General features: G+C 48.1%; 1 protein-coding gene across 1 annotated transcript in view; it reads left to right on the top strand.

The window, feature by feature from the left end:
- prmt3 (protein arginine methyltransferase 3) overlaps positions 1-14,492 on the top strand; it is a 141,141-nt gene that overhangs the window by 27,106 nt on the left and 99,543 nt on the right. Inside the window, exons 8-9 of the mRNA XM_033038674.1 lie at positions 2,163-2,228; positions 10,685-10,806. Of these exons, the coding sequence (XP_032894565.1) occupies positions 2,163-2,228; positions 10,685-10,806 (188 nt within the window). The remainder of the gene's footprint in view (positions 1-2,162; positions 2,229-10,684; positions 10,807-14,492) is intronic.

Raw genomic sequence — 14,492 nt, 5'->3', positions numbered from 1 at the left:
GAAGGTTCTGAACACCTTTGATTGCTCTCTCATCCGATCCGCTGGTCCGGTTCTCGACGTAGTGAACTGGCAGCAGTGAGAGCGCGTAGAGCTGCTGCCTCAAATGTCGCCGAGATCAAGGTTCGATCCTGACCTCGGATGCGTCTGGGTGGAGTTTGATGTGCTCACCACCTGGCTGCACTCTCATTTTGCCATCGGGAAGAAGGGACAGGAGCCTGAAAACTGTAAGGTCCAGGTTCAGGAGCAGCTTCTTTCCCACATCCATCAGACTATTAAACACTACAACTCAAAATAGGCTCCAAACTATATAGACTTGTGGACGTTATTTTTGCACTATTATTGTCTGTGTATTGTCTGTTGTTTAATATATATATATATATTTAAATATATAATATATTTCATATATAGGGGGGCCTACTGAGAGATACGAGCAGTGTATTATTTTTGTTATTGCTTGACTCCAACACTGGGGAAAATAATATGTCATCCCCCTCCTCAAAAAGTGGGGGATATATCCCCATCCCATCCCACCCCGGATATGTAAACATTGTACTGTGTAAAATCCATAATAAACAACCAAAATAAAGTCCCTTATATATATATATAATGGACTTCATTTTGGTTGTTTATTATGGATTTTACACAGTACAATGTTTACATATCCGTGGTGCTACAAATAATAATTTAATTGTTCTGTTTTGGGACATATGACAGTAACACTGAAGAAGGGTTACTCCAGCACTTTGTTTTTTTCGTTTGGTAAACCAGCATCTGCAGTTCTTTGTTTCTACATAGAAAAACATGGAAACATAGACAATAGGTGCAGGAGAGGCATTTGGCCCTTCATGCCTGCACCCGCCATTCATTGTGATCAAAGCTGATCATCCACAATCAGTATCCCATGCCTGCCTTCTCCCATATCCCTTGATTCCTAGCCCCAAGAGCTCTATCTAACTCACTTTTAATTTTATGCAGTGAATTGGCCTCTACAGCCTCATCTCAGTTTTAAATGGTTCTCCCCTTTATTCTTAGACTGTGGCCCCTGGTTCTGGACTCTCCCATCATTGGGAACATTTTTCCGGTCCTTTTATAATTTTATGTGTTTCTATCTATAAGATACATGTACTGTGTCTGTCCAAATGTTTTTAAATACTGTTATAATGTCTGCCTCAACTACTTCATATATTTGGAAAAACAATTCATAAGGTGCTTGTTCTTTAGAGACTATAAGCAGGAACATATTCCCGATGTTGGGGGAGTCCAGAACCAGGGGCCACATGTTTAAGAATAAGGGGTAGCCATTTAGAACGAAGATGAGGAAACACTTTTTCTCACAGAGAGTTGTGAGTGTATGGAATTCTCTGCCTCAGAGGGCGGTGGAGGCGGTTCTCTGGATACTTTCAAGTTCGAGTTAGATAGAGCTCTTATCGATAGCGGAGTCAGGGGTATGGGGAGGAAGGCAGGAATGGGGTACTGATTGGGGATGATCACATTGAATGGCGGTGCTGGCTCGAAAGGCCCAATGGGCTACTCCTGCATCTATTGTCTATTGTGCGTACGGCACGGTGGCGCAGCGGTAGAGTTGCTGCCTCACAGCGCCAGAGACCCGGGTTCGATCCTGACTACGGGTGCTGTCTGTACGGAGTTTGTACGTTCTCCCCGTGACCTGCGTGGGTTTCTCCGAGATCTTCGTTTTTCCTCGCACACTCCATATACGTGCAGGTTTGTAGGTTAATTGGCTTTGGTGTAAATGTAAAAATTGTCCCTAATGTGTGCTGGGTAGTGTTAATGTGGGGGGGGGATCGCTGGTCAGCGCGGACTCGGTCAGCCGAAGGTCCTGTTCCGCGCTGTATCTCTAAACTGAACTAAGCCAAACTACTGTGCAGGAAGAACTTCAGATGCTGGTTTAAACCGAAGATAAACACAAAATGCTGGAGTAACTCAGCGGGACGGGCAGCATCTCTGGAGAGAAGGAATGTGAGAAGTCACCCATTCCCTCTCTCCAGAGATGCAGCCTGTCCCGCCGAGTTACTCCAGCGTTTTGCGTCTATCAACCAAACTACTGATAACAGAGGGAAAAGAGAGTTGTGAATGTTTTGACGGCCCCGTTACTTGGTGACGTTTGCTTGAACTCACTGATTTGCTTGATGGTGAATTTGCAGGACAAGGTGAGGACGGAAAGCTACAGAGACTTCATGTACCACAACCCACACATCTTCAAAGACAAGGTAAGATCTACAGAGGAGCAGAACGGCAGCTGCAGTCTGCAGAGGTCGATGATCTCTGTCTGTAGCATTTGCTTCTGAATGGGGTGTTTATTTAATGAACCGAGAGTTTATTACGCATTCATATATTATTTTTTCCCCTGGTGCCTCGAAACTGGAAGGTGCTGATAATGCAAGTGCTGATCATCATTGCCATTGTGCGTGCTTTCTCCCATTACTGTTATCAGCCGCGTACAATGGGACATCTGGGGAGGCTATTCTGAGCTGTTTATTTGCACCCAGCTTGTGAAACCTGGGATACTAGTACATAGCAAAGAAAGAAAATGATGTCCTGGACGCCAAAACCACCCGGAGTTAAAAATCATCCTCTTCCCATCGTTTGTGATCCATTATATCCACCCCCCTCCCACCTCCACCGCCACCGCCCCCCCCCCCCCCTCCTCCCCCCCCCCCTCCCTCCCTCCCCCCCCCCCCCCACCCCCCACCCCCCCCCCCCCCCCACCTCCCCCTCCACCCCCACCCCACCACCTCCCCAGCCACACCCCCACCATCGCTCCCTCACCTCCCATCACCCCCCCCCCCAGCCTCACCTCCACCTCCCCGCCCCCCACCTCACCTCCACCTTCACCCCCCCCCAGGCCTCACCTCACCTCCCCCCCCCCACCAGTCCCTCCACGCTCCCCCCCCCCCCCCCAGCCTCACGGCCCCACCTGCACCTCCCCCTACCCCCCCCCACGCCACCCTCCCCCCTCTTGAATTAACGACATTTGAGTTTTGTTTATTGTCACGTGTTTAAGAATAAGGGGTAAGCCATTTAGAACGGAGACGAGGAAACACTTTTCTCACAGAGAGTGATGAGTCTGCAAATTCTCTGCCTCAGAGGGCGGTGGAGGCCGGTTCTCTGGATGTCTTTCAAGAGAGAGCTAGAGTAGAGCTCTTAAAAAATACCGGAGTCAGGGGATAAGGGGAAAGGCAGGACCGGGGTACTGATTGGGGATGATCAGCCATGATCACATTGAATGCCAAATGGCCTACTGCTGCACCTATTGTCTATTGTCTATAACCGAGGTACAGTGAAAAGCTTTTGTTGCTTGCTGACCAGTCGGCAGAAAGACGACACATCATTACAATCGAGTTGTTCACAGTGCACAGATACACACATGAAGGGAATAAAGTGAATAATGTTTAGTGCAGTTAAGCCAGTAAGTCCCATCAACGATAGTCCGGGGGTGATCAACCATCACCACTCGACTGATGGAGATCTTGCAAAATAACCCAACTTAGCAAAAATTGACTTGTTTATTGTAAATTACTTGCAAATGTCCATTAAAGCCTGGATATAATAGTTTAGTTTAGGGATACAGTGCGGAAACAGGTCCTTCGGACCAGCGACCAGCGATCCCCGTACATTAACACTATCCGAACACATCGGGGAGAATTGAAATTTATACCAAGCAAATTAACCTACAAACCCGCACGTCCTTTGGAGTGTGGGAGGAAACCGAAGATCCCGGAGAAAACCCACGCAGGTCACGGGGAGAACGTAAAAACTCCGTACAGACAGCGCCCGTAGACAGGATCGAAGTCGGGTCTCTGGCGCTGCAGGCGCTGTAAGGCAGCAACTCTACCGCTGCGCCGCCTATTCTATTTTCAATGTATATTCTCAATAGTTTTCCTCATTTTTCCAGAAGGATAAGTAAGAGGTGATGGGCAGGATGTATGGTTAGGTTGTATAAGTACAAAGAAATATTGGTTTGAGTAATATTGGGAGACCTTCAGTTATTGGCCATTGCAGGTTAAGCTGTACAGCGTGAAATACGGTTTACGGTCTCTAGTGAATAAGCTGCTACACTTGATTTATTATTTGTTTGGAAACATTCTTAGCATCGAAATAGCTTTCTATATGGAATGCACAGTGTAGTGTCTAAATGGAAAATATATAAGATCAATGCTCGAATTGGATCCAAAAAAGAAATGCTGGAAGAACTCAGCCGGTCAGGCAGCATGTGTGGAAAGCGAAAATTTTTGTGCCAGGGATCGGACCTCGGAGCAGAGGGGGCTTAGTTTTCAATGCAGAGCCTGTATTCATATTGGAGATTGTGGGAGGGAGGGGTGGTATTAGCTGCAGGCGGAAGGCGGACAGACTTGAAACAATAATTTAAATTTAATTATGTATTGAAAAAGACTGCCAAAAAAAAAAAAATATGCCTCCGGGACTCAAAGCATTTCCAGTTCATTGGTGTTATTTTTAGAATTAGTTCTTCTAAAGCATACTTGAAAACTGCTGCATTGGGATGAATGGAATCAGTTTTGCATTGTCGGCATTTCCTGTGAAGAAGCTATGGATGAATGGAGCTTCTGATGAACGCCTGTTTGTTGCAGTTCAGCGCCATCATCGAAAACGTGATTCCACTTCATTAGATTTATCAATGGTTCCCTATTAACAGTAGTGCGAAATCTCAAAGGAGCTGCAAACGGCAAGATCTGAAATTTATGGTAATACGTCATATCTTTCCCTTCACACCGATCAAACCCAGCAGCTTGGGCGATGCACTTCTTGAAGTTTTAACAGTATTTAAATTCAACACCGATGACTCCAAAGACAGACACAAAATGCCGGAGTAAAACTCAGCGGGACGGGCAGCATCTCTGGAGAGAAGGAATGGGTGACGTTTTGGGTCGAGACATAGAAACATAGAAAATAGGTGCAGGAGGAGGCCATTCGGCCCTTCGAGCCAACACTGCCATTCATTGTGATCATGGCTGATCGTCCCCAATCCTGCCTTCTCCCCATATCCCTTGATTCCACTAGCCCCTAGAGTTCTATCTAACTATCTCTTAAATCCATCCAGTGACTTGGCCTCCACTGACCTCTGTGGCAGGGAATTCCACAAATTCACAACTCTCTGGGTGAAAACGTTTTTTCTCACCTCAGTCTTAAATGGCCTCCCGTTTATCCTAAGACTGTGGCCCCTGGTTCTGGACTCGCCCAACATTGGGAACATTTTTCCTGCATCTAGTCCTTTTATAATTTTATATGTTTCTGTAAGATCCCCCTCATCCTTCTAAACGCCAGTGAATACAAGCCTAGTCTTTTCAATCTTTCCTCATATGACAGTCCCGCCATCCCAGGGATCAATCTCGTGAACCTACGCTGCACTGCAGTTCCTTCCAATAGACTCTAAAGACACACAGGTTTGTTGGCTAAATGTGTCGGAAGGAACTGCTGATGCTGGTTTACACCGAAGATGGACACAAAATGCCGGAGTACCTCAGCGGGACAGGCAGCATCTCTGGAGAGAAGGAATAGGTGACGGTTCGGGTCGAGACCCTTCTTCAGACTGAAATTCTGAGCAGAGGGAAACCAGGAGATAGGAAAGGTTACGTGGAACAAATGAATGAAAGATGTGCAAAAAGACTGTTAAAAGCCAGCAACGATGATCAAGGAGAGGTGGAGCCCACAATGGTCCATTGTTGGCTGTGGGAAAGATGATAACGAGTGATACAGTGAAACTAGTATGATGACTAGGGTGGGGGTGGTATGGCGCTAATTGACTTGGTAAAAATGTGAAATGTTCCCTCGTGTGTGTAGGATAATGTTAATGTACAGGGTTCACTGGTCAGCAACGGTACGGTGGGCCGAAGGGCCTGTTTCCACGCTGTATCTCTAAACTAAACCTAACTAACCCATTTGTACCAACTACATGAATCCAGATAAATATACACTATCGATTAACTAATTAAGCCACTCGTGGTGAATAGAAATTATTTAGTATTCTACATATATTCTGTCGATTTAGGCCCTTTTTTACCAAAGTTGATCATTGTTGTGGAGGAATGGGTTACAGTAGAGCCACTGATTGTCGTAAGAGGCAACTTTATTTTGAGAACAGGGGCAGCACGGTGGCGCAGCGGTAGAGTTGCTGCCTCACAGCTCTTGCAGCGCCGGAGACCCCGGTTCGATCCCGACTACGGGTGCTGTCTGTACGGAGTTTGTACATTCTTCCCGTGACCATGTGGGTTTTCTCCGAGATCTTCAGTTTCCTCCCACGCTCCAAAGACGTACAGGTTTGTTGGTTAATTGACGTGGTATATGTGTAAATTGTCCCTAGTGTGTGTAGGGTAGTGTGCGGGGATCACTGGTCGGTGTGGACTCGGTGGGCCGAAGGGCCTGTTTCTGTGCTGTGTCTCTAAACGAAGCTAAACTAACACGAGAAGATATAACCATAGATAGACGCAAAGTGCTGGAATTACTCAGCAGGTCAATAGTCAATAGGTGCAGGAGTAGGCCATTCGGCCCTTCAAGCCATTCAATGTGATCATGGCTGATCATCCACAATCAGTACCCCGTTCCTGCCTTCTCCCCATATCCGCTGACTCCGCTATCTTCAAGAGCCACCTAGCTCTCTCTTGAAAGTATCCAGAGAACCGGCCTCCACCGCCCTCTGAGGCAGAGAATTCCACACTCACCACTCTCTGTCAGAAAAAGTGTTTCCTCGTCTCCGTTCTAAATGGCTTACCCCTTATTCTTAAACTGTGGTCCCCTGGTTCTGGCCTCCCCCAACGTGGGGAACATGTTTCCTGCCTCTAGTGTGTCCAAACCCTTAATAATCTTGTATGTTTCAATAAGATCCTCTCTCATCCTTCTAAATCCCAGAGTGTACAAGCCCAGCCGCTCCATTCTCCATACTCAGGCAGCATCTCTGGAGATAAAGGATGGGTGATGTTTCGGGTTGGCACCCTTCCTCCAGAGGTGCTGCCTGACCCACTGAGTTACTCCAGCACTTTGTGTCTATCCAACCAGCACCTGCAGTTCTTTGTTTCTAAGCTGCAACCTATTGTAACTGCAACCTTTTTCTAAGCAGTGTTTAATGATCAAGGTGTATTATATGACAAAGCACCACATTATTAAATGACTTCCAATAGAAGATATAATTTGGGAATTTATGTTGGAGGTAGAGAAGCAACAAATTGCATGTATGTTCTGTAATATACAAGAATCTATTGATTTGGTGACAAAATGCAACTAAAAAAAAAAAAATCTTGATCTATCATTTGCTTTGCATGCTAAAGATTTCACTGTGAGCGTAATATTTCATCTGGTTTTTAATTTAGTGTAGAGATATAGGCCCTTCGGCCCACCGGGTCTACATCGACCTTCGATTACCCTTTCAAACTAGTTGCATGTTATCCCACTTTCTCATTCACTCCCAACACACCAGGGATGATTTTACAGAGGGCCAATTAATCTACAAACCCGCACATCTTTAGGATGTTAGACAATAGACAATAGGTGCAGGAGGAAGCCATTCGGCCCTTATGAGCCAGCAGCGCCATTCAATGTTATAATCCACAATCAGTACCCCGTTCCTGCCTTCTCCCCATATCCCCTGACTCCGCTATCTTTAAGAGCCCTATCTAGCTCTCTCTTGAAAGCATCCAGAGAACCGGCCTCCACCGCCCTCTGAGGCAGAGAATTCCACAGACTCACAACTCCCTGTGTGAAAAAGTGTTTCCTCGTCTCTGTTGGCGGTAACCGGAGCACCCGGAGGAAACCCATGTGGTGGTGCAAACTCCATGCAGACAGCACCTGAGGTCGGGGTGGAACCTGGGTCTCTGGCGCTGTGAGGCAGCGCACTATTGTTTCCACAGTTGCCGTTTGCCTGCACGCTTTGGTTCCGGCAAACGCCATTGTTTGTGTCTCTCTCTCTCTCTCTATTGATGTCTGTCTTGTCAGCCTGGACTGGATCTGCTCCAAGGAGAAGCCTGGCCACTGCCAAGGAGGAGCAGCATGAAGCAGCGGTACATCGCCAACGAACAGCTTGATGTTCTCAAGGAGCAGAATGGTGCCACTTAGGAGTGGAACGGTCCCCTCGATTGAACACTGTCTGTCACTCCGCTGAAAACAGAGACACGATAAATGTATCCCTTGCCGGCTGGAGGGATGAACTGGCTGTGTGTGTGTGTGTGTGTGTGTGTGTCCCAGAGATTGGTTCTTGCAGTTTAAAGAGGGGAAACTCAAGACCATGCTCTACTCTAAGAAGATTCGGAGGACGGAACAATGATGCAGCTCGTTCCATGGACCCACCACCCTCCTCACCCATTTCTCTTCATCTTACCAGCAGTCACAGTTTCTTCCCAGCTGTTATCAGACAACTGAACCATTCTACCGCAGTCCTGAACTATCATCTACTTCAGCGACTATCTTTGATCGGACTTCACTGGGCTTTATCTTGCACTAAACGTTATTCCCTCATCACTGTCCAACACTGTGGACGGCTCGATTGTAATCATGTATTGTCTTTCTGCTGTGTGGTTAGCATGCAACCAAAGCCTTTCACTGTACCTCGGTACACGTGACATTGAACGAAAACTGAACTGTAACGGAAATGGGAAATGTTTTACGTATCATTCCTAACTGTCACTGTATGTCATGTTGTCACTTGCGGGCGGAGCACCGAGGCTAATTCCTTGTATGTGAATACTTGGGCAATAAAGGAAGGACATTCTTGCTATTGAGGGAGTGCAACGTAGGTTTACAAGGTTAATTTACAAGGATGGCGGGACTGTCATATGCTGAGAATGGAGCAGCTGGGTTTGTACACTCTGGAGTTTAGAAGGATGAGAGGGCATCTCATTGAAACATATAGGATTGTTAAGGGCTTCGACACGCTGGAGGCAGGAAACATTTTCCCGATGTTGGGAGAGTCCAGAACCAGGGGCCACAGTTTAAGAATAAGGAGCAAGCCATTTAGAACGGAGACGAGGAAACACTTTTTCTCACAGAGAGTGGTGAGTCTGTGGAATTCTCTGCCTCAGAGGGTGGTGGAGGCAGGTCCTCTGGATGTTTTCAAGAGCGAGCTAGATAGGGCTCTTAAAAATAGCGGAGTCAGGGGATATGGGGAGAAGGCAGGAACGGGGTACTGATTGGGGATGATCAGCCATGATCACATTGAATGGCGGTGCTGGCTCGAAGGGCCAAATGGCCTACTCCGGCACCTATTGTCTATTGTCTAAACTTATTAATTAATTAATTCATTCATTCAAATGTGAGCCCAGATCTAAGGTAAATAGGTTTGGACGATGGAACAGTTGGTGTGGGTGGAGTAATGCCGCCTTAGGTCGAGCAATTGTAGTCACACAGCACGGAAACAGACCCTTCGGCCCAACTCATCCGTGCCAGCCAAATTGCCTATCGTTTGCCCGTTATTGACCCATATCACTCTGAACCTTTCCTCACCCTGTGCCTGCCCTAATGTCATTTAACTGCTGCTATAGTACCTGCCTCAACTACTTCCTCATTACAGCATGGAAACAGGCCCTTTGGCCCACCGAGTCAGCGCCGGCCAGCGATCACCCCGTACCCTAGTTCTATCCTACACACATTGGGGACGTGTGGGAGGAAACCGGGGCGAACCCACGCAGGTCACGGGGAGAACGTACAAACTCCGTACAGACAGCGCCCGTGGTCAGGATCGAACCTGGCATCTGCATTTTCTTGTGGCGACCTTGTGAGCTCAGTGCTTCTTGTGGAGGGCCAGGTACAAAATGGCTGCCCGTGAATGGGCCGAGCTGTCCACACGGTGGAGCTGCTGCTCTACGGCGCCAGAGACCCGGGTTCAATCCCGACCTCGGTTGCTGTCTGTGTGGAGTTTGCACCTTCTCCCTGTGGCCGCGTGGGTTTTTCTCCGGGTGCTCCGGTTTCCTCCCACTCTCCAAAGACGTGCTGGTTTGTAGGTTAATTGGCTTTGGTGTAAATGTAAATTGCCCCCAGTGTGTGTAGGGTGGAACCAGTGTAGACGGGCGATCGCTGGTCGGCGCGGACTCGGTGGGCAGAGGGGCATCTAGTCCTCCTGAGAGTTTTCTATAGCAGTTGTTGAGTGAGGGAATTCCAGCCTGCATTGCCATAAATCACCCAGACCAGACTCCCCACCACTGACTCCATCGACACTTCACTGCTGCCTCAGAAGCCAAGATAACCACGGTGGTGCAGCGGTAGAGTTGCTGCCTTACAGCGAATGAAGCGCCTGAGACCCGGGTTCGATCCCGACTGCAGGTGCCGTCTGTACAGAGTCTGTATGTTCTCCCCGTGACCTGCGTGGGTTTTCTCCGGGTGCTCTGGTTTCCTCCCACGCTTGAAGGTTTGTAGGTTAATTGGCTTGGTAAATGTAAAAACTGTCCCTAGTGGGTGTAGGATAGTGTTAGTGTGCGGGGATCGCTGGTCGGCGCGGACCAGGTGGGCCGTGTTGTATCTCTAAACTAAACTAAAAAAAGACTTGTCCCATTCCGGCCAGTCCTCCTATTCCCTGCTCCCATCCAGCAGAAGGTCCAGAAGCTTTAGAAGAGTTTTTTTTTTTAATAACAAAATAACGAAAATAGTTAACAAAAATGAATAACAAAAATGGTTATTAATTCCTTGTTCTCCATTTAATCGCTGATGTTTCTGACCTGACTTACAGGTAGTCTTGGACGTGGGATGCGGGACTGGAATCCTGTCCATGTTTGCAGCGAGAGCTGGAGCCAAGCACGTGATTGGCGTGGACCAGTCCGAGATAATTTACCAGGCCATGGACATCGTGAGGTGGGTGACACATATTTAATCCTGGGCAGGAAGGAACTGCAGGTGCAGGTTCACACCGCAGATAGGCACTAAATGCTGGGGTAACTCAGCGGGACAGGCAGCATATCCGGAAAGAGGGAAGTTGCCAGGAAGTTTTTCGAGGAGGTAGGAAGTTCGCGAGGATGTTTCCAGTACTCGCGGTGTCTGAGCTATGGGGAGAGGTACGCTGAGACATTATTCCTTGGAACACAGGAGGATAGAAACATAGAAACATAGGTGCAGGAGTAGGCCATTCGGCCCTTCGAGCCTGCACCGCCATTCAATATGATCATGGCTGATCATCCAACTCAGTATCCTGTACCTGCCTTCTCTCCATACCCCCTGATCCCTTTAGCCACAAGGGCCACATCTAACTCCCTCTTAAATATAGCCAATGAACTGGCCTCAACTACCTTCTGTGGCAGAGAGTTCCAGAGATTCACCACTCTCTGTGTGAAAAATGTTTTTCTCATCTCGATCCTAAAGGATCTCCCCTTTATGAGGGGTGATCCTATAGAGGTGTTATAAAGTCATGAGAGGAATAGATCGGGTAGATGCACAGAGTCTCTTGCCCAGAGTAGGTGAACCGAGGACCAGAGAACATAGGTTCAAGGTGAAGGGGAAAAAATTTAACAGGAAACTGAGGGGGTAACTATTTCACACTAAGGGTGGTTGGTGAGTGTATAGAACGAGCTGCCAGAGGAGGTATTTGAGGCGGGGACTATCCCAAAGTTTAAGAAACAGTTAGACAGGGACATGGACAGGACAGGTTTGGAGGGGTCTGGACCAAACGTAGGCAGGTGGGACTAGTGTAGCTGGAGTAACGTTGGCCAGTGTGGGCAAGTTGGGCCGAAGGGCCTGTTTCCATTCTGGTATCACTCTCTGACTGTATGAATGGGTGACGTTTAGGGTGGAGACCTTTCTTCAAGGGGTCAGGGGCGAGGGAGTCTGAAGCTAACTCAGAGAAACATAGAAAATAGGTGCAGGAGTAGGCCGTTCGGCCCTTCGAGTCAGCACCGCCATTCAATGTGATCATGGCTGATTATCCAAAATCAGTACCCCGTTCCTGCCTTCTCCCCATATCCCTTGATTCGGATTTGTGTGTTAAGGGCTTGTCCCACTTGGGCGTCATTTGCGCGTAATTTACGTGACATCTTTTACGCGTCACGATGCACGCATGGTACACGGTGACGTTGGCAGTGACGCGCGGTCGCGCGCGGCGCCCCAGGATTTTGTGATGTACAAAATCTTCGCGCGGCATCTCCGTGACACGCAAATGACACCCACGTGGGACAGGCCCTTAAATATGCAACGGCAGCTCCTTCCCGCACATTCTGGGCAGCGGCATTGTCTCAACAGTTGCTGGTTTTAATGAGCTGGCTGCTCTCCTGCTTTGGGAGTCAGGCAAAAGACTGATTGGGGATGCTGGAGGGATGAGATTACAGAAAAGGACAGAGATAAGCATCGAGCACGGGAAATAAATGTAGCAGCTTGAGTAATTATTCTGTCCAGCGCAGCATTAGCTGTCGAGGTAATGGCATACTCAGTAAGATGGATAAGCAGCGTGACGGGGCAGGGGATCGTTACATTTAAGAAGTCGCTCACTGATTGACTTTCAGTATTTGGCAGCCACAGGAAACTGGGCGGCACGGTGGTGCAGCGGCAGAACTCCTGCCTCACAGCGCCAGAGAGCCGGGTCCGATCCTGACTACGGGCGCTGTCTGTGCGGAGTTTATACCTTCTCCCCGTGACTCGCGTGGGTTTTCTCCGGGATCTCCTGTTTTATAGACAATAGACAATAGGTGCAGGAGTAGGCCATTTGGCCCTTCGAGCCAGCACCACCATTCAATGTGATCATGGCTGATCATCCCCAATCAGTACCCCGTTCCTGCCATCTCCCCATATCCCCTGACTCCGCTATTTTTAAGAGCCCTATCTAGCTCTCTCTTGAAAGCATCCAGAGAACCGGCCTCCACCGCCCTCTGTGGCAGAGAATTCCACAGACTCACCACTCTCTGTGAGAAAAAGTGTTTCCTCATCTTCGTTTTAAATGGCTTACACCTTATTCTTAAACTGTGGCCCCTGGTTCTGGACTCCCCCAACATCGGGAACATGTTTCCTGCCTGTAGCGTGTCCAAGCCCCTACCAATCTTATATGTTTCAATGAGATTCCCTCTCATCCTTCTAAACTCCATAGTGTACAGGCCCAGCCGCTCCATTCTCTCAGCATATGACAGTCCCGCCATCCCGGGAACTAACCTTGTAAACCTTATGCTAAAAGAGTGCAAGTTCTCCCACACTCCAAAGACGTACAGGTTTGTCGGTTAGCATTCGATAGAAGGCCGTCAGCATTCACAAAGACTCCTCACACCCTTGCACTAGTCTGTTCGAACTTCGACCTTCCGGCAGACGTTACAAGTCCTTCTACGCCCCCACCTCCAGACTCGGGAACAGCTTCATCCCCAGAGCTATAGCTGCTCTGAACCGGCCCTGCTGAGTGCCCCCCCCTCCCCCCACATGAACTGTCTCCCTCGGATGACCACGTCGCATATCGACCCGGCACAGACCGATTTGCACTTTATACTGTTTCGTTGCTTTTTTAAAATCTTGTTTCTCTGAATGTCTAAATTTTTAGTTAATTAATACATCAGATGGAAACTGCATACCAAATGCACCAGCCATGATCACATTGAATGACGGTGCTGGCTCGAAGTGCCGAAGGGCCGAATGGCCTATTCCTGCACCTATTTTCTATGTATCTATGTAAATCCCGTTGTACCTCTGTGCAATGACAATAAAATATATTATTATTATTATTATTATTAATATTAAGTGGCTTGGTGTAAATGTAAATTGTCCCCAGTGTGTGTGTGTGTGTGTAGGGTCGCTGGTCGACCTATCCACGTCACCTATCTATGTTCTCCCCAGAAGCCTAATCCACTGAGTTATTCCAGCACTCTCTTCCTTTTGTAAACCAGCATCTGCAGTTCCTTGTGACTCCGTAGAAGCTCGTAGTTGCCAACGCAATAGACTTAAGGAATTCTGACCAGCAGGGACAATTCCCCAATCTCGAACTTGGTGGTGAAATTTCCATGGAGTCACTGCCCCAAATGTTTAAGGAGTATTACACATGATGGCAAGGCTGCTGATCAGATTGGCTCACTATAATTGTAAATTGTCACCAGTGTGTGTGTGGGTAGACAAAAGTGCTGGAGAAACTCAGCGGGTGCGGCAGCATCTATGGAGCGAAGGAAATAGGCAACGTTTCGGGACGAAACGTGCCTATTTCCTTCGCTCCATAGATGCTGCCGCACCCGCTGAGTTTCTCCAGCACTTTTGTCTACCTTCGATTTTCCAGCATCTGCAGTTCCTTCTTAAACACTAGTGTGTGTGTGTGTGTGTAGGATAGTTTTAGTGTGTTTGGAGGGATTGCTGGTCGGCGCGGACTCGGTGGGCCAAAGCAAAGATCCTGTAGCGAGCAAGATAGATCACTCGACGAAAAAGACGTAGTACGGCCATGGGCAGATTCATGGGTAATTTTCGGCCCCATTTCCGTAACCGGCTTCCGTCTCCGCACCAAAGATCCCGTAGCGGAGCAAAGTTACTAGTGCGGAGACGGAAGCCGGTTACGGAAACATCCTCGTAAAAATAAAAGTTCTTTGGGAAAA

This window comes from Amblyraja radiata, chromosome 20, assembly GCF_010909765.2.
Source record: "Amblyraja radiata isolate CabotCenter1 chromosome 20, sAmbRad1.1.pri, whole genome shotgun sequence".
NCBI classification, from domain to species: domain Eukaryota; kingdom Metazoa; phylum Chordata; class Chondrichthyes; order Rajiformes; family Rajidae; genus Amblyraja; species Amblyraja radiata.
Note: the sequence above shows the minus strand (reverse complement) of the source record. Positions and strands in the feature narration are given on the sequence as shown.